Below are 26436 nucleotides of genomic sequence, written 5' to 3'. Positions count from 1 at the left end.
ATATATATTATATAAGGGTAAATTACCTCTCAATATAAAGGTCGGCCCATAAGAGTAGATTTGGGCCGGAAGAATTAGGAGGAGAGACGGAGACGGCCCAAAGCAACCGCAGTTTCAACGGAAACCCAGAGGCGGTTGCTTGGCGTAGTGTGCTAAATCGTAGTTCTTTCTGTCTCCTGTTCTTTCTCCGTCATCTCCCTCGCCGGTTTCCCTCTCCCCCTCTCTTTCTTCGTCTTCCTCTGTGGCGTTCGTGGCCGTTCCTCGGGTGCGTCTCTTTCTCTCCCACAGCAATTTCATTCGTTAGGATAAGCATAGGATCTTTGTGAGTTGATTTCTCGATTTGTTCCTCGGTCGCCCTTCCCTCTTTTTGGTGATCCACCCTCGTTTCGTTCTTGAGGGTAGACATGGGATCTCCGGACGTGGACATCTTGATTTCTTCTTTCCGTGGTTTGCCCTTAACATGAGATCTCGTGCTGTTGATTTCTTGATTTCTTCTTCGATTTCCGATTTCAATTATTTTCTAGTCATTTACCCTGATTCCTGTATTGAGAACAAAGCGGGAGCTCCAGGTGCTGATTCCTCGTTTTATGGATCAGTTCCCCAATTTTGTTTGAGTTGGTGGTGAATGAAGTACCTCTTCTGTGGATTTTGTGACGATCGTTACAAGATTCTATTCCTTTTCCTGTGTTCTCTAACGATCTTTTATTAGGTTCGTCTGCGGTTTACCTTCCAGATTGAAGGGGCGATCACAGCCTGATTCTTTCATCGAGGGAAGGTACTCCTGACGTCCAATAATCCAACTATGCGGCAAAAGTTGAAAACCCTAAATTTCTTTTCTTCTTTCCCTAATTTGTTTGTGCTGCTGGTAATAGTGCGTTGCCACTCCCTGAATTGTTGTAGACAGAATTGATATCTAGTCAAATAACACGAAGCCTATATATTACCTGAACCAATTTTTTCTTCTTGCTTCTCTGGAAGGTCTCTTATATCAATTAAGTCACTGGAAAATGTTGTTCTTGTTGGTTTTTCCTCCATGATTCAGAGATATTCTCTAACTTTATAATCACACTACACTTGGCTCTATTCCTTCTGGTACTTCGCCTGATTCTTTCATCGCGGGAACGTACTCCTGGCATCCAATAATCCAGCTATGCAGCAAAAGTTGAAAACCCTAAATTGCTTTTCTTCTTTCCCTGATTTGATTGTGCTGCTGGTAATAGTGCGTTACCACTCCCTGAATTGTTGTAGACATAACTAATATCTTGGCAAATAACACGAAGCCTATACATTACCTGAACCTATTTTTGCTTCTTGCTTCTCTGTATGGTCTGGTCTCTTATATCGGTAAAACCACTGCAAAATGTCGTTCTTGTTCTTTTTTTCTCCATGATTCAGAGATATTCTCAAACTTTATAATCACAGTACACTTGTCTCTAGTCTCTGTTACTTTTGGTTCTTGCCACCACAATTTTCTCCATCTTGTAAATATAGGAGTCTTTTATAATTAGATCATATGGAGTGTTATTAGCCCTTCGATTATTTGAGCCCTCCAGTTCATCATCTTTTCGTATCCGAAGGCATTACACTTCCGATAGGACATGAGTGTAGATGAACTAGATAGCTAACCACGTAGGTCAATGTATACAAACTTACTGCAGAGAACAGAATTATATGTTGACTGCTTTTATCCTAGATATACTTACTAGTTACCAATTCTAAACTAGACTTCTGCTTTTAATATGAGCTCTTCTTCTTTTTTCGGTTTTTTGATGTTAGCACTTATTTGCAGAACATCATGGCAGTTTGGAATTTTTTTTTAGTGTTAAATTTGGTGTGTTTTGGATGTATTGTTTCCATGGTCATGGATGTCAATAGTAAGCACCGTGTGAAATGTGCACCATGTTGGATTTGCTATTTTGACTGCATGGTCTATTGCCTGTTTTGTGGCCTTGCATAAATGAATTGTCCCATGTTTTATCCAAAAGGTGCATAAAATTCTAACCACTAAGTATTAACAACACATACAAAACTTACTGCATAAGTGAATGGTAGGTTGCTGTTGGTATATCATGTGAGGGAACAAGTAGGTCTTGAGGTATTTTATAATTACATCACCCTGATACCTATATTTAAGAAATGTTAGCATGTCATCAGTAGGACAATAAGATGTGCAGATAAAAGCATTCATGTTACATTTTAAATTTCTTAAGGCTTCTTCCATGGGGACATAGGCAAAAATGAAATGCATTTTGCTACTTTTTGTATCCTAAATATCATGAGTGGACTCCCTAAAACAATCATGTGTCTTAAAATTATTGATGACATGAAGCCTAAGAGACCATCCATTCAGGATTACCAATTTGAGCTGGTCACTTCTTTCTTTTGCATGTCATAAGTTTTAGTTTTATTTCTTGTTACTTTGATGTTGATGAATTAAATAACTTGGTGTCAGCTCTTGCTTTTGCAGCTTTGTGTTCATTGGCTAGCTTGACACAATGGTTTCATTCGAGATGAATGATCGAAAAAGTATGATCTCTCTGCCAAATGCATGTCAATTTTCCTTTACATGTTCCCATAAGGTAGATTACAAGCATAAAACTGAAAGAAATATGAGACAATTCACTTTTTGATGTTTACCTTATACAGCTTATTACGAAATCTGTCATGTATTCTTAAGCAAGTATTTTATAATTAACATTTTGAGGTACAAGAATAATTTAGTTAGTTTTCCTTCCCCCTTTTATCAATTTTTTAAATTTATTATGCAATCATTCTTGTAAGATGGCATAGTGATGCAGGAATCACTTTTCTCTTATTTTGCTTCTTTTGTGGTTGGGGAGGTGGGGAGGAGTAGATTAAATTCATTTAATTCACTGGGATTCATTCACATCCCTGACTTCAACTAAATCTATCAGGTGCTGGCATCTTGATTACTAGGTGCATGTACGGAGAGTTAAAAGGCTGACAACAATGAAGCAGGGAAATATTGAAATAAGGGTTTAAGAAGGATTTAAGTCCTTTTATGTTGCCAAAGCAGCACATCTGATCAATAAACCACCTGATATGCAACTTCAAGGAAAATAAAAAAAAAAGTATAAATGTGTATTTTGTATAGGCAAACATTTACTCGAGATCGTTTACATTTAGTATTTCATACATGGAAGAGGTTTGTACATCACAATTTTTTGGAAGTGTGATGAAAGAAGATTTCGCATTTTGATAGCAACTTAAAATTATTTGAGATGTGTATTTTGATTGATTGTAAAACAATGATTTAAAAAGCGCTAGGCGCCAAGGTCCAAAAACGCCCGAGGCGCTAGGCGCTTGCCCGAGCGAAGTGAGGCGCTAAAATATAAAAATATATAATATAATTAATAAATATAATTATTTAAAATTTTAAATAAAAATATACTATTAAATTAATCTAATAAATACAAATACTATTATTAGTATACAGTTAACAGTATACTGTATACTGTATACTGCTAATAGTATACCATCGAAGAGTGTAAGAGAAGAGTCGGAAGACCAAGGGTGTTGACTGAGAAGAGTGGGAGCGGCAGCTGCGAGTGACGACAGTGGCAGCGGCAGCAGCAGCGACAGCGGGAGCGGCAAGCGGTGACAGTGGCACCGGCAGCTGCGAGCAACGGGAGCGAGAGCGGAAGCGGCGAGCGAAGACAGTGGCAACGGTAGTAGCGAGCAGCGGGAGCGGGAGGGGAAGCGGCGAGCGGAGACAATGGCAATAGTAGCAGCGGCAGCGGGAGTGGGAGCGGCAACATTAGCAGCGAGTCGCGGCAGCAGCAGCGAGAGCGGCGAGTGGCGACAGCAGCAGCAGCGGCAATAGCGTGAACGACGAGCAGGGTTAGGGTTGGGGAAGTCATGCTGATATCGGTGCTTTAGTTGGTTCGATTGAACCAACTAAAGCATCGGAGACCGAACCAGACCTCAAACGCTGGTTCGGTCGCCTGGTTTAACCTAGGCGCTCACCCGAAGCGCCTGACGCCTGGGCTCGGGTGATGTTTGATTACCATGTTTATGCTGCTTTGCTCTGCATCCTGAGATCTATTTCATGGTAGACCTTTTTTATTTAAAAAGATTCTAGACATGTTGGCTGAAATTCAAATTCTCTGGTTATAGTGCTCCTCATAGACTATAGTGCTCCTCATATTGGCTGAGGAGCACTATAGTCTAGACATGTTGGCTGAAATTCAAATTCTAGTAAGATTCACTTTGATTATAGTGCTCCTCATAGACTAGCTTTGGTACCATCAATACTCTCTGGTTCTTCAGCAGCCATAAATGGAACAGTTGTGAACGTAATCAAATATTTAACATATGTATCATTTAGGAATTTAATTCTTCACTAAGATCCTAGACATGTTGGTTGAAATTCAAATTAGAGTTTTTTTCTTTCTTGAAATTCAGTTACAAGGTCAGGTTGTAACATTTAGAGGTTGTTTTAACATTTCTGCTGCCACTTCTCTATGCAAGTGATTTGGCCCTTGTTCATTGACTAGTGCTGGTTATTGGCCTTTGCAGTCACTAGTAGACAAGCAATCCGTGTTTCTTATGCCATACTTTATGTCTCCGTTCCGTAACAAGGATTTACATTCAATTTCATTATTTATGATTTGTTATCTAGGTAGTCTGATGCCATTAGTGCTATTTTTTATGATCTCATTGGTCTAATATTCTAACCTTGAGTCTGTCTAATCAGAGATTGGGCTAGGCTTGACGGGTTTCGGTGTATTTTTCTCATTCTTGGGAATCATTTTCTTCTTTGACAAGGGACTTTTAGCAATGGGGAATGTGAGTTCTTTTCGTATTCATCCTGTTTCACTGCATTAAATGTTTTGGTCTTGCTTTTCCTATGAAATTAATGCATTTAACTGTTTGTTTTCTGGTTGCATATTCCTCAGATTCTCTTCCTGTCAGGTCTAATGTTGACAATTGGTCTCAAGTCCACGATGCAGTTCTTCACCAAGCCTAAGAACTACAAGGTTTTACTCGTTGATATAGACTGGTCCACCATGCTGTATGGAGCTGTTTGATTAGGATCATTTCTTGCTTATTTGGCAGGGTACCATATCCTTTGGCGCTGGCTTCTTCCTGGTCCTGATTGGATGGCCAATCATTGGCATGATCGTGGAGTCATATGGCTTCATTGTCCTCTTCAGGTCAGTGCCTATTTGTTGGTACAGAGGTTAATGTTTCTTCTTCTTCTTCTTCTTCTGTGGTCCGTTTGGCAAAAGGCTGTGTTTTGGAACGCATTACAAATGATGGCGTTATCATATTTGACATGTCAACTTCTTTGTATATTTAGCCACCTTAACTGAAGTTAGTGATTACTACTAATGTTGGTGTTTACCTTTGAAATTTCGATTGTGCTGATTGCTGACTTGGGTTAACTTCTCAGCGGCTTTTGGCCAACCGTTGCAGTATTTTTACAGAGGATCCCCATCTTTGGCTGGCTGTTCCAACAGCCTTTTGTGACATCGGTGAGAATGTGCGATCCAAATTTGTTGTAGGTAAATTTGTAACATGTTAATTAAATTATGTCTGGCTACATCTGCAGTTACTTGAGCGCTACAGAGGCAAGCGAGTTCCAGTGTAGTAGCCGCCGGTCAACAAGCAGCTGCAGCTGCTGCTGCTGCTGCTGCTGTTATTAAGACAAGTTACTTCTCACTGCAAAAGTGTTACGTTCGTGGTGGATCTTCTCTCTTATGGACTGGCTCACGGCGTATTGTTTGTAACAGGGACTCTTTGAATGATAGATAAGGTTGTATGTGCAGCTCGTGTCATCATGTTTATGTTTATTTGTGCCCGCTTTGGATCGTCTTATCTATCTATGCTTATGCATTTCTACAACTTACTTTGGGTGTTGCCAATCGAAGTGTATGTAATAATAGCAAGTATTTTATAGATAAAAAAAGAAACTCCACAATTAATTATTGGTATATCATGGATATCAGACATAAAACACTGTAATCAAATGTATGTGCTTACACGAAGAAACAGACAAAACAAAAAAATACTTTCTAAACAAAAATCACACCCATCACAACCAACTCCAACTTCATCTGTCAATTCAGCTCAAGATCCTGGCCAATAAAAATCTTCATGTTCCAGGCCAATAAAGATATTAGGTGGAAAACTCACTATTTTGTTGTTAGGTAGGTGGAAAACTCGAGAATTAATTGTGCTGTTGTTATGGGTTGATTTGGTTCTGACATTAATTGTGCTCTTTTGTATCACATTATATTCCGAAGAGGAGGATGGGGATCATCTGATGACATTAACGAGGCCTCGTAGCCCTCGTTAGTGTTTCATCACTATGACGGATCCACTCGGACAATCTCCATGGTTTCTGCCATTTCCACTTGAATTGCAGCAGCCACTGATGATGACTTCTTTTCCATCTCCAAAGCTTTCCTCCTTGTGCTATGACTGCCAGTTTCTTCCCCATCGATAAATGCCCGATCGGGACCATCTGATGATGTCAAAAATTAAAAACCTTTTTCTTAACCAAAACGATCCAAGGCTGCAACTCTATCAAGAGCAGTGAGTGAGTGAGTGTGTACCTTCTTCATTGGGTGATTGTTAAATGCTGCAGTCCCATTGCCGGGGCTACTTACGATGCCAGCAGTGTACTTCAGTTGTTTCTGTGCTGGAACTGCTATAGGAGACAGAGGGGTTCCCGTTTCATCTATGCAATGCTTCAGTGAACCATTTGAATTCATCTGGAAATGAATAAACCAAGAAGTTACAGAGATTAGATATTGCAACTTTGTGTATCGAGAGATTAGATATCGCTACCACTATGCATTGACGAACCATTGCCTAAAAAAACTAATACAGTCTGCAATTAAACATGAAAAGTTTCTCCTGAAAGCACACAATATATTTGTTGAACCACTCTTAGAAAAGGATGACAATGGGACCTACTGATAATCAGACATCCGTATCATAATCCAACTCAACATTCTAAGCATGGATCCTCATATTGGATCCATTAATGCTGTAGAATTGGGTGTGAAACAATATCGCCCGATAGTGTGCACAAATCTAATAATTGATCTTAATCTGAACAAAAAAAATATTAGGTAGACAGGTCCTCGTATTGAATTGACAAGTTCAATGTCTACCATTCAATTCACCTTCAGGCCTCGGTCATCTTTTCATAGTTCATAATCCAGGATATGTTTGATGGTCACAACCTTAGTTGCAACACATGATCTTTTAAGGTTGTGCTATTATGGTGTCACCAAACATCAATATGATCTTACCGGAGATGATGTGGCTAGTGCAATTGCAATAGCATGCTCTCTCAATTTTTGCTCTTTCTCCATTTCTTTTCTCTGTGCTTCACTGTGTCGAAGAAGACCGATGAGCTCATTCAATTGCTCTTTTAGTTCTTTGATATGAAGTTCCTTCTCCCTTAGTTGGCATCTGTTTCCACAAATGAAATCAATATCACACTGTTAAATTCATCCTAAGAAATTAACATAGACGTCAATTAAGTGTTTTTTTTTCTGAAGTTTAGCCAGCATTTTCCATTTATTTGCCAGATTTTTTAACTTAACAAAAACCAAAAGTTTTCAGATTCAGATGGTACTCTCTGTTCAATAGATCACTCGAATAAAAAAAAATATCGTGATTTGCATTGCTAGTTAAATATAATATAACAACCTTGCATCTGCAGCAACATTAAACATGTACTGGAGCAGGCACTTTGCATCTCCTATGGACCTCAATTGGTTCCACCTTCCACGTCCTGCAAATGTATGTTCACGTTCCTCCGCCTCCGAAAGCTGGGAAGCCATTGCTATAAGTGTATTCGATGAGATGGTCACCATGTTCTCTAGTGAAGCAATTCTCGCTAATCGTGCATTAGGGATCATAGACGATAACCTGATAAGGATGAAAATATTAATATAGAGAACTAGATCACCAATTTCTCAAATAAATTATTCCTATTGTTACTATAGAAGGATACCATATACATGTATATTAAATGCTATAAGGCCTACAAATTATCTACCTAGAACTTCCGTTCTTTCCTCTTGGAGGACTAGCACTCCCAGACAAAGCTTCCTCTTGCTTAAAAAAAGAAAGCTCCTCTGCCAAGGTCGATCTCCTGAAGAAAGGCTAAAGGATTTGATCAGGAAAAATAACATGATACAAAAGTGGAATTAAAAGATAAAAATAGCATCCATTTACGTACATTTGACTTTGTTTCTCATATTCATCCCTAACTTCATGCATATGTACCAAAACTTCAACCTCATGATCAAGCCACTGTTGCAAGGACTTCTCATTGATCTGAAGTTTAAGATTCGAGTCTTTATGTTCTAACTGTATTTATAATTATAGACTGAATTAAATGAATGTAGGTAAAGATCTGAATTGCGTACCTGAATTATTGCCGAATTACCAATAGCAATGACTGGAAAATATAAGAATGACTAAGAATAGAAGTTTTGTGCAGGTTGCAAGGTAAATTCAAAATTCATATACCAGGGTTTTCTCGTGCTGAGGATTTTCGAGCTTCTAGCAACTCTTTCAACTTCTTGGTAGCCATTGCAGCCTCTTCTGTCTTCCTCTGAAGAACCTGCAGGAATGAAAAATTACCTGAATGAATATCATACAAACTGCTCCGATTGCAAAAAAATAATTGTAGCAATGTTTTCAATGAATATGCAGATCAAGATGAATATGCCCAGTAATAAGAAAAAGAATGAGTAGATGATCCAATTTCTTATTGGTAAAAAAATAATCACAATACAATCAAATACAAGTGGAAGGCTATTAATAGAGAAGTTCAATAACATCATGGCTAATATATAAGAACTATAATCAAACAGCAATTGAATTATCAGAGTTTGCACCATGTTCTGTGCAGGGTGCATTCAGTAATAAAAAATGAACTTTTTTTTTTTGTTGAATGCATCTATAAAATTATTTACTTAAGAACCAAACAAATGCATGTGTCATGTTGTATTATAGATATCAAAGGGTTTGAAAGCTTAAACATCAACAACAATGTGAAATTAGGAAGATCTACCACCTTGTCCATTTGAAAAAAATATTACGAAGAATCTTCTTTTTCCTCCTAAATGCACTATACATTTTGAGAGCTTAAACATCATGTTTTTCTCAAGTCAACCCACTGTTCAGCTTATTATATTGCATATCTGTTGGACATGATTTGACAACTAATTGTAAAAAAGACCAATATCCAAAGAGCTAGTAGTATGACTAACAATTGTAAGCTCCATTGTTTAAAATGAACCAGTAAATTCACTTTATGAGTAGAGCAGATATAATAGCCACACAGTATGTCTTAAAACAGAAGAATAGAACTACATAAAATCCACATGCAGACAGGCTAACACTGAACAATATCTCAGTATATTAAAACATAACTAATCAAACTTCAATCTTAGCATGAACTTAAGAAAAAAAAAAAGCATACAAAGGACTCCCTTCAGAGAAACATTCTACCATTTTTTGTCGCTGATTTAATGCTTGCAGTTTCCGGCGTTCATACTCATTTCTCCTTCCCTCTTTCCTTAACTGCTTGAGCCAGTGCATCAAAATGAAACTCAAATTTATAATCCAGAAAAAATTATACAGAAGAATGTAATAACCTAAAAGACACAAATAACTTACTTTTATAACAAAAGGTTAGATTATGAATTTATAATGCATGAGAAAAAATGCAATAACATGATCGCCAAGCTAATTGATTGTGCTAGATGACTAGAAAAGGATGTATAAATTTAGGCTATTTGTTGGCATACTATCCAAAAGAAAATTTTCCTTATGCTATGCAAGTTGATGTTTCCTTTAAATAAAGCAATATCATGATAAAAGTTAACATCCAAATGCATGACAACATAGTGGCATTTTAGCTCTGATAAGAGTAATGTTTTCTTACGAATGATAAAGTAGAAGAATGTAGTTCCAACTTCCAACAAAAGGAAAAATAGATAACTTAAATGAGATATGCTGCAACTAAAACAATTTAATAGATTTTCTTTGCTTTACTAACACGAATCCTAAAGAGCATAATGCATGCCACTGAAAAAATACCTGTAGAAGTTCCTTCTCACGAGAAGCCTTCCACTGCCGAAACTGTTCTGCCTCTTGTTTTATCTTATGTTGCAATTGAACCTGCAGAATGAAACAGTATCAGTGCCAAACAAAAGAACCAGAATGGATTTGAATGGTGATAGAAGATATTTAGTTGAAAGAACAACCTTCTGAGCCTTAATGAATTGTATTTCATCTTGCAGCTTCTTTGCTGCTTCATCACTCCTTTGCTTTTGCTTTAGAAGTTGAACTTGGTTCTCTTGTTTCTTCTTGAGATTTATAATCTGTAAGAATAATTTGGCAAAAATGAAGTCTAGAAAATGGGATAAAAAGAAGAAATATAATATAGTTTGGCTGAAAAGCTATTAAAAAACCTATGGTAAAAAATCAAGGAAAAAAAAGTCACCTGTGCTTCTAGGGTCTTTAATTTCTGCAGGTAGTCATCTGGCAATTTGTGCATTTGTCCATCAGAGTTAGCAGAAAGGTTTTCCACTTCAGATAACAGCCTGTCTCTCTCTTGCTGAAATACTCCTCATTAGTTGCATGGATAAAGAAAAGCAGAAACTCAAAAATCTGTGTATGTTGCACTGAAGAAAATCTAATCAACCTGCACTGTTCTTTTTTCTTCCTCAAGCTCCATGAGCTTCTTTCCAAAGTGTTGCTTGAGAACAAGAGTGTCATATCCCCCAAAAGTTTTCATCTCAGACTGCAGACATAAAAAAAGTTGTCAGCTAGACACTCTTTATATAGAGAACTCAAGAAATTGTTGAATTGTACTGAATTATCCAAATGAACATTTGATAGAGGAAGCTAAAACATATTTGATACAAGTTAGAGATTGAAATCGATATACAAGAAAGAAAAAGAAAATCACAAACAATATCATGTTGTCAATAATTCAATATTGACTCCACCCATCCTTATGTCTTAGTTAAGCTACACATGGATGGAACAGCCCAATAGTAATTAAAATTGAAAGACAAAGCAGCTAGCAAGAAAATTTCTGGAGAACCTTGCTGGTCTTTTATACCCTTTGAGGAATGAGCTCTTATCTGAAAGCACTAAGTGTTTGGGCTAGTGGTTTGGGCCAAACGAAGTTGATAGGTCAGTTAGCCCATCAGGCCCAGGTTATGACATTTGATGTCAGAGTTGACATAGTATTTGGGCATGGTGAGAGAGCTCGAGTAGGAAAGTGCTACTAGTGGATAAAATCAAAGGACTCGTCACAGCGTGGAGCCACCATTGGGCTACGCCTCACATGCACCATGCTAGGATTTGATTTGGGCTATGCTGAGCCTTGACGAGGATATTAAATCCTTGAGTGGGTAATATTGAAACACTCTGATTAGTCCTCCATCAAAAGTGAGCAAGACTAAGATTGACTTATAAGGATCTGATGAGCATAATATTATTATCAACCTTAGCTTAAACATTTTGGCCAGTGGTTTGGGCCAAACGAAGTTGATAGGCCAATTAACCCATCAAGCTCTCTCTCTCTCTCTCTCTCTCCTTTTTTCTCCTCCTCTTCCCACCTACATTGCCATTGCCTCCTCCTACCGGTACCCATCAAGCTCTCTCTCTCTCTCTCTCTCTCTCCTTTTTTCTCCTCCTCTTCCCACCTGCATTGCCATTGCCTCCTCCTACCGGTACGTATCACCACTACTACCTCCTCCTCCACCTCCATGTATGTCTTCTCCCCCACCTTTTTCTCCCCTTCTTTAGGTGAATCCATGCCAAGCGACCGGGGGGTACCGACATATGGAATGTCCAACCGTACCAATGTCATATCAATCCATCCAAGAGCCAACATTGGTACCAAACCGAGATTCAAAACCTCGATTGAGAATTCAAAATGACACATTTTTAAAAATGTGTTTTTCTTTTCCGAAAACATTATTAAGCACTCTAGTTACTGAAATCATGCTTATTTCAGCACCAATCTAACAAACTATAATTCAAAATTCAGATTAGTCAAAATGTTTAAGCATGAAGCATTGACTTTTCTCTGAATTTTTTATTTGAATAACTGAAAAACATGAAATTGCAAGTGGGAAAACTGAAAATGCCTGAAAAGGATAACTTTAAACCTGTCTAAAACCAAAACAAAGCTGATTTGTAAAACCTTGATGGCTGACTCTACTAGCATCTACATGGCCATATCAAACCACTTGAAACATCATTCACCCACATATCTAAGGCTCACAACGATGTTTCTTAAAGTACATAAACAGAAACCATTTTTTCTTTTTTTTTCTAAAAAAGAAAGGTTGTTGCATTTATATTTATAAAGAAACACAACCATTTGGTTGCAAATTCTTTCTGCAATCTAATCAGATGAACATTTAATTCTATAATCTGAGTGATAAATTTTGACACGTGCATACTATATAAGCATACATAAATAATCTAGTAATACATGACAGGGACTACTATAACTTGTACATAAGTTTCTTTAGAATTGACAAGAAAGCATGCATTATTACAAGATTTAGTGGAAGTTTGTATCACCTCTTTCTGCTCCAGTTGCCTATTTAACTCATTCAACTCCTTGCCCATGGAGTCTTGCAACATTTCGTATTCCCATTCTTTGGCTATTTCTTCATCAAATTCCTTCGAACTATCACCTGCTGGCACAGCGACATTTAGGTTATGAAGTTGTAGAACACAATAAATATTTAAGAATATATAATAGGATTGCAAAATAGTGAAGAGTTAAGACTGTCATCACAAAGTGTGTGAAAAGAATTGCCTCCGAGGTTCTTAGCCAGCTGGAAATGTAAGCTTTCTGTGCTTTGCAAGCTCCTCTTCAGCCCTTCTGCTTTCACAAAGCAGGTTCTACCTTTCTGAAACCATAATTAAGAATGCCATTATCCCATTTATCAAATTGACAAAACTCCACAATTGAAAGATTATTGGCCCCACTCAGTCAGAGTATAATCAGTTGCTAATAAGCCAAATTTAAAGGGTAAAAAGGTAAAAAGAGCAAGGTTCTGGCTCATATACTTGAAAATCTCTTTCGAAATGCTCACTAGCTTGTTGACCGTGGTACTCGCAGAGTTTCCTACAAAGATCTTCATTGGTAGCTTCCAGCCAAGAGATTCTCTCTTTAAGAGTCTACAGAACAAAAGCACACAGAGCTTATAGAGAGAACATCAAAAAATACTTATATAATGTTATAACAAGCATAATATAAAGACAAGCACAGAGGCCAAAATATAGCTGGTTGATCCACAGAAGGAATCTGCTCATTTGTTGCATTGTCTTGTACTTAGATGTCCTACTAGGCAATTGCACACATTCTTTTCGGAACGGTCATGCGGGTGCTTGCTCAAAGGGATGACAATCAACTTGACGGCCTAAAACCTCTCTCGAGCCTTTTTTCAGGAAACATTCTAAATTCAAGCTTATGGTCCATGAACAATCCAATATAACATGAAAGAGAATCAACTATAGTGACACTATGCAAGTCATTGTATGCTTATGTCTAAGGGGCCAATTAGTGACCAATGGTAATGAACGCTGAGCAGAAGGAAAATGTTACCTGGACTTCATCAGATTCAGTTCCTACACCACGAGAACAGGCTAGCTCTGCTTGCAAGTATTCGATATGTTGGTGCATCCTTAGAATCTCATCTGATATTGGGTTCCTGTTGACCTGGTAAGAATTCACAAGATAAGGAAAGCACTTGCATGCAGAGAAAAACGAATCTCATTTCTAACAAAGGATAATGATCTCTGCAAGATATCACCAAAGTCATAATCTCACAATGGGCTTATTCTCAATATTGCGAGCACGGTTAGCATACTTCAATGTGTTGAGTGTTTCCTCTGCATTGATATCAGCTGGGCTGATACAGGCTGGAAGAATTAAAGACAACAGAAATTAGAATCCTCAGCTTTAGAATCATAGGAGAAAGATCTGATGCTACAAACTAATATTCTTTAGATGATGTTCATGTGCATTGCAATCATCATGTAAAAATGATAATGTGATATGAAAGATATGATGTGTTATTTTACCAATATACTCAACAACAAACAATAAGCAGTTCCAAACTATACAGTATCAGGTACATGGATCCTTCCCTATCATTTATGGCAATACCTGCACAATTTGAGGATCATCACTTTCTTTGTTAATTATTTGTAATCAAGTCCTCTCTCTCACCCCTTCAATCTCTAATTTGAACTGCCTCACCTTCCATTCCAATTCAACTCCAGACCTTTTTGAAAGGTTTTCCTCTTTTATGAGTTGTTAGAACCATGGTTCGCCTTTCCGGTCCATACTGGTATACCGACAAACTGTTGGTATGGTATATATCGAACTGTACCGAGCACACCGACATATGATGCATGGGGATATATCGATGTACTGCTTGTACCAGTCTCCTATTAAACCGGTACATACCGCCCATACCGAGTAGTATATCGCGGTATGGCGAACCTTGGCTAGAACTAACTTTTAACTATTCTGGAATCATTTTCAGTAATTATTGTGGACATTCATTTCAATATTCTTATCTTTGTCAAGGTTCCTATTGCACTAAGATGTACTTATTAGTATTTTCTGACCAAGGACCAGTATTGGACCTTATAGGGAACTATTGACAATTGGTACTTATTTTATATGTACTATTTAAGTGATACCATGTGGCACAAGTTGGTAAACTGTCCGTAATACCAATTCCATACTAATTTAACAAGGGTCAGTTGCAATGCAATACTCCTCTTTTTCTTGTGTTCGGGAATTAACTAGCAAAATGATATAACATTAAATTAAAAAAGGAGTTACTATATTTAGCAATATCATGTAAGAAACTACAAGTGATTCAACAATAACAACAACAATAAAGCCGTAAGTCTCAACTATTTCGGGTCGGCTATATGAATCTTTTGCCGTCATTAAAATCGTCATTAAAATCTGTAAAACGTCATATGTTTAGTTAAGTGATTCACTGCAAGCTAATACATTGTTTTCACACTTTGTTATGCCTAAGATAACTCTTCAAACCAATGTGGGACTAAGCAACTGCATACTTGTTTTCCAATTTGCCGAAGAAAAAAAACCCTTACTCTTTTACAGATCAAGCATTTTGTTTCTGGAGGTGTTGAATCATAACATAAAGAAAGAAAAGAGTATGTAGATATAATCATATCATTGGATTATATTGACAAATTCCGAACAACCAATCATACTATTATCACAGTATGATGAAGGTTAGGTGGAAATGTCCCTACTGCCTTCTCTATTCTGCCACATGACCATAGACCAACAGACACCCCACAACTAGGCATAATGACATAGATGTAACAATTTCTCCCATGCACACTAGTTGAAAGTGTAGTTCCAGTAGCCCATAAAGTTGACACATCTAAGATCATGCATTTGCACATAGAAAACTAGTCTTTATTTGGTGACCACATGTCATGACAACCACTTGATGCAAGAGACAAAAATGTTGAGCAATTGCTGCAGGGGTTTTCAAGAGTTGTTATTTGCTATCAAGAATCGAATGTTGATCTGGAAGTGATACAGAAGTGACAAAATTATGATACATGTAAAGCTCCAGCAAGGCAAAAGGACCTAAGGATTTTTAGAGCCATCAGCACAAGTCACTCAAATGCTTTGGTAAGTCAGCTGAAGCAAGAGTAAAGAGGGCAAACAAATGGTAGCTAAACCATTGTTCGTCTTACCGGTCCGTATTGGTATGCCGACCAATTGTCGGTATGGTATGTACCAAGTCATACTAAGCGTACTGACACATGGTATATGGAAGCGTACCAATGTACCACTCATATCGGTCTTCTGTTAGATCGGTACAAACCGCCCATACCGAGCGGTATGCTACGGTATGACGAACGTTGGCTAAAACACATAGGGGTTCCGGACCTTACCTTCTAGCTGACCTTTTATGGGAACAAGATTATTAAGCTGTCTGATTGTGAATATTTTTGGGCACAAATAACAATCTAGGGGCTGAAGACCATTCCAACTTATCCCACAATATTACTGGTAGATGAGTTAGTAACAATTATCTCCTCTTACAGAGTAATATATTGTGGGTGGCACATGGCACAACCACCAAAATGGACATCTACCAACATAGAGAGGAATGACTCTTCTCGTAGTTGCTTGGTACACATCAAAAGTCCTTTCATTTACGTGCCAATGTGGTCAATGATGAGTCCACACTGGGTTGGGTCATATCAGCACCACGATCTGTTCAGCAATAGGAGGGCAAATCACCTATCATTCCACTCTGCTAATAGAATATATAATATCTGCAGTAAAAACAAGTGATTGTTCCTGCCATCTCCAAACAACAAAATGTATCCAATAAGGCGCATCAATACAAGAGTCACAATTCAGTAATAACTTGTGGCGAAGCATCAGATTAAAGAAAACCTCTTAGGACTATTAGATACGTTACCTATCATTACAGTCCTGCTATTTCCACCAAGAGAGTCCTGTCAAAATTAAAGTAGAAAATAGTTATAGAAGGAAATTTCCTTGTGAATGCCAGTGAAACTACATAGAGAAGTTTCCAAAATTCAGAAAGATGAATTGCTTCAACACAAAAAATTTGGAAAAGAGTATACTAAAAGCCATTGGCAAAGGCCCAACTGCAAATGCACAAAAAATGTCGAGAAGAATCAAATAGAAAAGTGGCAACAAAAGTGGTACTAAAGATGACTACACTTTATAAATCACATATACGAGTTCACCCTTCCACTCAAATTAGAAAAAGCAATGTCTTCTTGCATAATATGGATTCCAAACATTCATGATCTGTAATGTAAATGAGTCGAATTATTCATCCCTCAATCTATTAAAGAAATATCTTCCTAGTGATTATGAAAGACGTTCCACTAGAAATATTCTTGTTATTGCTTCAACATTATTTCCATTCGGATGTGGTAGTGTCATATTGGACAACTAAAAGCCTGCAGCATATTATGGTTTAAGCATAAAAAGGTTGGGAGAGAATTATCATGTAGAAGAAGCCTACCAATAATAATCCAAAAATTCTACAAAAAAGAAGGTTAATTTTATACCAATTACCAAATAACTATTGGCAACATGTACTAATTGTTAGCCTATTTTGGCATCTTCTATTAAGTGATAACTAGAAAATATTGAATGAGACCTAACCAGAGAAGTTTGTGATTAATACGTTGAAGTTGTCAGGAAAAATATTCTTTCCACCAAGAATTTAAATCGCAGTCTGATACTACTTTTTATAACCTATCAGATTTGAGTATGGTACTAGGACAATATACCGGCATGTACCATCCAGTATCATTGAATAAATTAATAATAAAATAAATGCAAAAATATGAGCTATATGTTTCAACAGCAACTAAAAGTTGTTGATAGCTATATAGCTCAACGATATAGCTTTCAACAGCAGCTAAAAGTTATTGATAACTGTCTCAACCTCCGCACAGCTTCCACCTCCACCGCTGCTATCTCAGCATCCACCTCAACTCGTTGCTGCCACACCACTTCCTCAACATATTGAGGCCATCACCTCTGCCTCCCTGGGTCACTCCTCTGATATACATAATCACATCCTCTTCATCATCATCATCTTCTTCTTCCTCTTCACCTCTTCCCCTCCTCTTTTCTCCTTCTCTTTGGTCTGGGCAGTACCAACCTATACTGAGTGTTGGGATACTGATCAGGTATGGTACGATACCATCCAGAAGCAAAACAATACTTTAAAACTTGAAGGCACTTTGAAATTCTTACTGTTACTAGAGATTAGGATCATTTTTTGGAGACCAAATTAAACTATTAATGTTTTTTGTGCTTCTCATACCATAACTTCACCTGCTAACTTGAACAATTTGTTCTAAAATGGGTATCAAATTTAGGCTTCAGATTTTCAGAAGTCAAACATCCAACTAATACCTTCCCCTTGTTTCCTCATTAAACTATTGTACAACCAAGCATCTGCTTTTGCAATCCAACCTATGTAACTTCCCTTTTCATGGAAGTTACCTCAGTTGTACCTATTGGTGCCAATAAAAATTAGGATCATATTACAAATATGTCATGTAGGACAGCTTGCCCAGCAAGTTCTGAGTAACTTTATGATCAGCTCAGAGTTACAATGTCTATACCATTATTGCAAAGAGAAGCCATACTAGCTACAGGTCCAAATGGTATCTAACTATGATCTACAATAAAGGTTGATCGTTTTTATGATTGGATTACAAACTAGAATAACTGCATTTTATATCCTACCTACAGTTTAATTATTGCTTCATTCAAACCTAAACATACAACAACCTAATGCTCATTTCTTATTTTCATATATCTAAATTTTCTTAAAATTAGTTTATGAACATCATAGAAATGTTGATTAACCGAATGAAGATATCAGATGCATGTTGCGTACATATTCTTATGTTGAATTGGTTAAATGCATCATGGGAAGAACCGAAGAACATTACAGAACCTGCAAGAGTCGAGTAAGTTTGCTATCACGATAAGGAACATGGGCACCTTCTTTACGCTTTTTCTCATCTCCAAGAGCACTTATGACATTGCCAAGAGCTAAGAGACCCTTGTTGATATGAACCCCTGGAGTAAGCAAGCAGATGATATCAAGAGTAATTTGCATAAATCTAAAAGTGATCATAGGCAATAATGCATCAAGGGCCCAGTTAGGTACCTTCTTTAAATCGGAGACCATCTGAACCTGTTCTCTTAGCACGCTCTGATCCAGCAAGATCTACCAAATGGAGCTTTGCACAAAGATAATCATCAGTTATATCCCCAATAGGAGCACTGTCAGCAGTGGAAATTGGGCCAAGTTTGCGCATCTGCTCCAATGTGATTGTGAAGATGGCATGGGAACGACTATTCCAGGATGAAATTACATAAATGTTATTGAGAGAATCACACAATTTCAATTATATCACTAGAAATTTCTGCATCTCTTGCATCAAGAATCTTTGAAGATGATGAAATGAAAGGGACAAATCCACCCCGATATTTTAATTGTTCTTGAGCGATTTTGGAGCAAAACTACCATGGATTTATTGAAAAGAACATACTGCTTCCATTCACATTTAAAAGTCAATACTATGTCAACAATAATTTGATTCTCAATAGTACGAAACTAGAAGGATAAGCTAGTACCAAATCAAAAGGTTATTGCCTGTCCTGTCCGCAAATGCTGTGATGAGTCTCCAATACATTTATTTTTTGAGTGCAGATTTGCTAGACAGCTATGGGTGAGACAATGGGAATGTTCTAATCTGGATATCAATGATATAGAGGACTGGTATAACTGGAGCTGGCTGGACAGAGGTAGTACCAGCCATCCTGGAGAGGAGGAGCTATTCCGAACAGTTATTGACAACTCCCTGTGCCAACTTTGGTGAAACCATAATGAATGCCACTAACGCAACCACCAGGTCAGGGCGGAGACCCTTATAAGAAGGTGGCAGCCACCACTTATGATTTCTTAAGGGCCCAGCTGAACTCTGAGGGGTGATCTTCTTCAGTCCCTTTTAGGAGACATGAATGTAACATTAGGCAGTGCCTAATAATCGAATGTGATGACTCTTTTAGTCCTCCTTTGGCTGCTGCGTTTACAGGTTGTGTTGCCAAAAACGGCAAACGTTAGCTGGTGGCAGCAGGGAGTGCTGGAGTCAAGGCTAACAGCCCCATTCAAGCAGAAAGCATGGCCATTCGGGGAGCACCATACAGGACCAAGGAGGAAGGCTAGCAGAATATTGTGCACCATACTGACTCATTGGAATGGACAAACTTTTTGGGCAAAATCGATCAGGTACCTTGGTACCTGAAGTGTTTGTACAAAGACATTATGATGTTGGCTAGTGAGGTCAACATAAACAGCTTCCTACATTTGTCCAGAGAATGCAATGTAATGGCGCATAGCATAGACTAGCTAGCTGGGGGAAGGGGGCAAAACAATGTATTCTCGTGGGGTGTTGTTTTTGGCTGGCAGTCGATACCAAAATTTGGATGTTTAACTTTCAGTAATCAATAGAAGTTCTGCTTTTCTTTCAAAAGAAAGAAGAATCAGGAACACCAAATGGGCAGGATTGTGCTAGAATTCGTTTTTAATAGTATGGCATTTATATATGGTACTGATACAAAAAGATCCTGTGAAAAATTAGCAAAGTAATACAAGAAGTATTCAAGAAGGACTGGATTAAATTTAAAAGGCACTTTAGTTTTCGAGAACATAACATAGCATATGGTCCAAACCTTGACTGGTTGTTCATGTTTGTGCTTCCAGTTGCACGATTCGATGAACCTTGCTCTAGACATCCAGTCATTTCCTTTCGAGTGCTAACATCAATTTCAGTGGACCCAGAAAGTGTTATTACACCGTTTGAACCCTCACGTATATATACAGGAGGTTTCCCAGGTATTGCCGCCTTCCCTACTTGTCCATTACAAGCCTCAAGTTTGCCAACAGTTGCAGAATCTAGCAAGTCTCTCACTTCTTCCTTCAAAATCTTCACAACCAAAAATTATGTTCTCGGCATTAGATGATAGTATGCTTTTACAACTGCAATAATAACAAGTGCAACACCATCAAACTAATTCATATATATGAAAAAGCTAAGAGTCTGAGGGTGAGCTTATGATGACAGATGATGTTGCCAAAAAGTGAGCAGTTGAAATCATGAAACATACCCATGATAAATGTAACATAAATATGGCATCTTTACAGACAATTCATAATTCCAAATAACATCCATTTAACAACAAAGTTAACTTCTTGCTCAAACTAGAATAATAACAAAAAATTGTGTGTACAAGTGAAGTGAACAATACAATGAACAATCACATAAGATGAGGATCAGAAGAACATTTGGGAGTGGAGTTGGGACTACCCAAATTCATGTTTGGTAATGTCTTACAAAGGGACGGGACAGATATTGTTCCCAATATAGCACCAACAAGGACGTAAAATCATTAGCGAGCATTCACAGCAGATCTAATGACTCACTGGTATCTGATTACATGTGTTTCGAAGGGGTTATTGGTCTTAGAATGTCTACTATGAGAGATAATTTAGCAAGCTTGGGCCTCTAAAAACTAGAAGTCCAAAGTATTAAAGCTCCGATGTTGAACAAGAAATTTTAATCCCTAAATAAATTCAGCATCAATTAATTCTTTCACATGGATATCGACATAAACCATTTCAGTTTCCACTTTGCACACCATAAAAGTAAGGTTTACTAAGAAGCTAGGTAAACGCCCATTACTTCACGATTTGTGGTGAGCCTGAGCTTAAGAACAAGATAGTGCCTAGTCAGAATGTGTAATGTAAAGCCATCAGATGTTAACCTTGTTTAACCTTAAATTACATAACCTAACTGCTATAAAGGATTAACTGCTAGCAAAAACAAATAATTTAAGCAGATTCTATCACACTCGCAGCTAGCATATTATCAACTATTAAACGGCCCATCATTAAAATCTATTTAAGGTGTTTGCAAATATAATTGGCTAAACGATTAATTAACTCCAGCAGTAGGTTCAATCCAGAATTGAGACTAGTTTTTGACGGTTCTAGAGGAAGTGTGCGGCGATCCAAATATTTCTGAATGATTTTGACTTTTCTATATATCTTAAAATGGTCCAGGTATATATTTTTTTGATATTATATAGACTATAGAGCTCCAACATCTAAAACATCAAGAGTTTATTTAGATAAATTTTAGAAATCCCAATATGTAGAAAACCTAATTGAGGCAGAACTGGAGGAAGTTTAGTGCATTAAGATAAAAAAATTAGCATAGCTGACAATCAAAAGAGAACAGCAAGTGAGATGTTTTCTGTCAAAATAAAATCTCTGTCTGGCTTCTGGCCCTTTCTCTTCTCTCAGATTTTTATTTTTTCTGTACTCTTCCACAATCTAACTCCTTTAACAGTCTATCCTATTTGCTCTTGTATTCAAAAAGAGAAACTAGTTTAAAGAAAGAGTAGTTTTTACCTCAATATATGAGACACGCAATTGGAATTCCACTTGATGCTTCAAGGCATCAATCTTGCTAAATAGTGCATTCATAACTAGTGGGATAATCCCAGTATGGGAACCATCTCTGCATCCAGTCCCCATGGTGTATGTCTTCCCTGACCCCGTCTGTGGCACATCATAGATGTCAGATGATAAAAAGAATTTTGAAGCATACATCATATAAAATGTTATTTCATCCGTCAAGTAAAACAAAAAGTAGCCTAAGAGTAAGACACTACTACTTAACCTGGCCATATGCGAGAACAGTAGCATTATATCCTTGAAACAAACCATCAACCAGTGAAGCAACACATTCTTCAAACATGGCTGATGTTGGAGAACCCGTACCCCCGTAGACATGATCGAAGGTAAAAGAATGGGTTCCTATTTGCACCTGCATATCAAATGCATTTGATGAAGATTAACTTTGATTGGAAAGTACAGGTTGCAATATGACTTTGGAAAACTCAGTCATAGATAAGAAAACTCTGTGATTTGTTTTCTAAAAATAGCAGCAAAAGTTCTTTTGGTTTCCATGTTGTATTAAGTATTAGTTATGATTGGATCATGTTCCTTTGCTGATTCAAGCACCCAGTTTCTTCAGATTTATCATAACTAAACAGGCAAAAATCCCCTAGATTCGCTCCAACGGAAATGGGATCCCCCTCCACTCTCTGTACTGCCGCTTAGGACCCCCACCCCTCGAAAATGCAAATTAAACTAACCTTCATTGTTGATCATGTAAATGTCCTCAGAATGCAAACCTACACAAACTGCATTGATTTATAATTGACCTGAAAGAAAGCCTTTTTGGGTCTTCCCTATGTGATTCAAGAGTCGAGAACTTGAAATTTTTGTAGCAATGAGAAAACAAAGTTCTTGGAGGAAACAGAACATCAACTATAGCAAATCAACCGAAAATAGTTTGCATATGAGTCATAAATCTAAACAGAATAGTGGAGAACTGGATATGGAACTGTACAATCCGCAAATGGGCCAATGATCGATAAAGATCTTGATGGGACTCCCTAAGATACAATAGTGCTAAAGCAACAAGAGAAAAAAAAAAAAACAAATGCCAGATCATTACCGTCGAAGCTCGGAAAACAAGTCAAATCTATTAAGCACAGAAATTTGTGATGAAAAGGACCAGAACAGGATCAACCCTAGGAATGTTGAAACCCTTGCACATGCACAGAAATAGATATGCAAAGGGGAGTGTAGGCATCATGTCACTTAACCACATGAAACAGGATATCGCACTACAATAGCAGGAATAACATGAGAAATGGGTGACACCGCTGAAGATAAGCGAGCTTAAACAAGAATAACAGGGCAGATAATAAGACCTAATTGTGACAGAACTGCCCTATATCTTCACAGAAAAGAGAAAGATCTCAGTCATTTTCCATGACAATCATCCAGGAAAACAAGAAAAAGAAACAACTATAATTACAAGTAATGACAAAGAAAAGTCATAATTAAAGAAACAACACAAAAACCAAAGCCACATATTGAGAGGAGGGGATTCTGATCCAAGAATACAGGAACGACATGATGATTCAAAAGGCTTATTCATAAGCTGGAATCAGAAGCACATTAGATCTCCAACCTAGTTGGCTGAAAAATTGCTGGCAGATGATCCAACAATGACCGAGAACACCTTTGTTATCAAACCGTCCAATGACGACAAGAAATCGATCTAACAGAAATTTGATTCAGAAGACCAAGAAGCAAGAACCTGCGGCTTCCCAGGGACGACGGTGACACACTCCTTGCAATTCTGCAGCCGCTCGTCCCCGACGAGCGGCCGGATGTGGACGGCGACCTTGACGCAACAATGCTCACCGTTCTCCATCCCGACCTTTCCTCGAGAACCCACACCAAAACCAGCGATCGAAATGCGGCAAACGAGGTTCCTCTTTCCCTCGAGAACAAGGCAGCGAGGATTCAAGAAGGCCACGAGACCCTGCGACTTCCTCAAGAACACAACTGTACTCTTTCTCAAGAACAAGGCGCGGGGACGGTTCAAGAAGGCCACAAGATTTGCGACGTTCTCAAGAACCCACCACGACCAACGGCGACGAAGGTCGTTTCCTTACTGCCGAGAGGAGGGGGTCGGTTCAAGAAGACCACAAAACCTGCGACTTCCTCAACAACCCACTTCCAAGAAAGTTGCAGCGATCAAGGCTCCCCTCTCCCTCTCCAGAACCTACGAGCGTTAGCAGCGAACAAGGTTGCCCCTTTATTGCTCTCAAGAACAGGGGCTCAAACGAAGAGGAATGAACGAATGCCCCAAGGAAAAGTGGAAAGGAAGAAAGAGAGAGAAACGACGGTTTGTGAGAGAGAAAGAAGCAGAAGCAGAAGAAAGATTAGGATGGAATCGAAGTCGAGACTCGACGACAGTAGTCGCGGCAACGACCGCCATGGATCATCATGCTTTCTACAGCTTCACTACAGAGTCCTCCTCTCTCCCACACACCCTTTTTCTCTCGCGGTAATAAGAGGTGGGATCGAACCGGGGACAGTTAACGGTTTTTAGAGCGGCTCGGAGGAGGAGGTGGTGGTGGACGTGGTGGTGGGTGATGCACTGCACACATTATTAGTGGCAGTGATTACGACTGACGACCACCGTCACTGCTACATCGACAGGCCTCCGCTGCTGCTGCTGCAAGCAAAAAGTGTCGTTCGTGTACTTATTAGACTTGCTGTGCTGCTACAATAATGACATGGCATCTCCTCTTGATGCCACCGTTGGTCAACAGCAGATGCAATTCTTCTCTCCTCGATCTAAAGAGCAACAGCAGAAACAACATCGATAAAAGGGAGATAAAAAGATGTGATCGAGCAATTCTTCTCTCCTCGAAGCCCTCTCAACCAGTGGATGATCCCCATTCGATATCATCTTACTCTGTCATCTCATCAAATCAAAATATCCATCGCTCTATCATCCACTTGGTTTGTGAAACAAGATACAACTCAAAAATTACTACTTTAAACTTGACAATAATCCAAACAGTAGATTCATCTAGCTTTTATCTTCGATTCACGCGGTATTTTAGAATCTAAGCATCACATCACATGGAAAGCTTTGTGGTTCTGCTAGGTGCCCAAGCTAAACCAGTAATGTATTCCTCGGTTTCAGCCTCAGCTCTGTCCTACTTCCATGGAAGCCAATAAACAAAAGTTGGGTGGGAGTTTGGGCCAACCAATAAATTTTCTGTGTCTCGGAGAGTGAGTGAGTGGCTCTTCTTCTCCTCGTTAAGGAATCTAAACTTTTGTCTGTAGATTAATTGAAATATCGAGACATGCATGTACAACAATCGTATTATCTTCTTGGCATTATAAATGTTGATGTGGCTTGGACGTGACGAGCAGAGGACCATTGGCGCTGTACCCAATGGCACAGTTAGCTGGACCGGAAGGAAGGAAGGAAGGAAGGACGCAGTACTGGACAAGTAAATGGTGGGGGGCTCAAATACAGCCGGCCTTGTTCTTGTTGCGGGACATGGCTCAAATGCATTTGGCGACTCATCCACTCTGCTGCACTCGTAATCCATGTTCTGATGGGGAAAATGTCCACACCAGAGGATCTGGATGCACCACCTGAAGCGTGCAGTACCACCGAACGAGGAAGCATTCCCATTCATCTTTCGTTTTCTAAAAAGCTCTTCGTTAGCTACATACACTCTGAAGCTTGATGGAAATCCAAGGCGTTTTGTATGAGAGTAGTTGTCCGTCCTGTTCATGACAAGCGGAGATGACCATTCTGTCTATCCTTTATTGCATGGACCAGCTGCACAGAACAGCACAGCTTGCCGGTGGTGACGCAAAGAAAAGCACTTCGCCCCAGAAAAAAAAGATAAAAGGGGGAACACCAACCGGGAACTCATCCCCACCACCGCACATGCGAGCATGCAGGGGCAAGTTTCCCCTCTGAAATAGAAAAAAGGGGGGGGGGGGAGAGTGGGCTGTGAGATGAGCAAGGAGGCATGTCAACATTGATTGTCGTTGCATCTCATGGGAATACGATGCCTCCCTCCATGTCTTCTGCAAGAAACCTGCAAAATGAGAGGAAAAGGTGGAGCCATTGGCTGTAAGGTGAACAGTGATCATGGCTTTGGCCGAAAGCCATCAAGGTTTCTTTCTTTTTCTTTTACAGTGCCTTTTGTGCAATAAAGTCAGTCCAAGTGCTACCGAATCTCTTCGCTAATCCGATGATCTTTGTGTGACACAGAGGTCATTCTTTTGTCCCATCACAAGAACACAACCAGTAAGACGATTCACAGAATGAAGAACACGCGGGAAACAAGCCAGAAGCATCTCA

General features: G+C 38.6%; 2 protein-coding genes across 5 annotated transcripts; one reads left to right on the top strand and one right to left on the bottom strand.

The window, feature by feature from the left end:
• The first annotated feature begins 125 nt into the window (after window positions 1–125).
• LOC103981448 (vesicle transport protein GOT1) lies at window positions 126–5868 on the top strand. 4 transcript variants are annotated; one of them, XM_065105089.1, is made up of 8 exons: window positions 138–265; window positions 710–775; window positions 2453–2526; window positions 4718–4809; window positions 4920–5000; window positions 5080–5177; window positions 5417–5498; window positions 5576–5868. In XM_065105089.1, the coding sequence occupies exons 3-8, from the start codon at window positions 2496–2498 to the stop codon at window positions 5612–5614; spliced, it is 423 nt and encodes a 140-aa protein (XP_064961161.1). In that variant the 5' UTR covers window positions 138–265; window positions 710–775; window positions 2453–2495; the 3' UTR covers window positions 5615–5868. The 4 variants fall into 4 exon arrangements, with proteins under 4 accessions (XP_009396463.1, XP_064961161.1, XP_009396456.1 ...); XM_009398181.3 differs by having other exon boundaries at window positions 140–265; window positions 2468–2526; XM_065105088.1 differs by having other exon boundaries at window positions 164–265; window positions 734–775; window positions 2468–2526.
• An 82-nt stretch (window positions 5869–5950) lies between these two features.
• Window positions 5951–24916, bottom strand: LOC103981439 (kinesin-like protein KIN-4A). Its single transcript, XM_009398171.3, has 25 exons — window positions 23851–24916; window positions 22357–22503; window positions 22086–22235; window positions 20345–20598; window positions 18777–18964; window positions 18561–18685; window positions 16527–16563; window positions 13862–13953; window positions 13637–13750; window positions 13099–13209; window positions 12845–12938; window positions 12604–12719; window positions 10703–10801; window positions 10502–10615; window positions 10263–10379; window positions 10096–10176; window positions 9505–9576; window positions 8518–8611; window positions 8415–8446; window positions 8225–8322; window positions 8042–8137; window positions 7690–7911; window positions 7287–7449; window positions 6582–6740; window positions 5951–6490 (listed from the first exon to the last, which is right to left on the bottom strand). The coding sequence occupies exons 1-25, from the start codon at window positions 23965–23967 to the stop codon at window positions 6296–6298; spliced, it is 3087 nt and encodes a 1028-aa protein (XP_009396446.2). The 5' UTR covers window positions 23968–24916; the 3' UTR covers window positions 5951–6295.
• Window positions 24917–26436: the final 1520 nt, after the last annotated feature.

Source organism: Musa acuminata, chromosome BXJ2-4, assembly GCF_036884655.1.
Source record: "Musa acuminata AAA Group cultivar baxijiao chromosome BXJ2-4, Cavendish_Baxijiao_AAA, whole genome shotgun sequence".
Lineage (NCBI taxonomy): Eukaryota > Viridiplantae > Streptophyta > Magnoliopsida > Zingiberales > Musaceae > Musa > Musa acuminata.
Note: the sequence above shows the minus strand (reverse complement) of the source record. Positions and strands in the feature narration are given on the sequence as shown.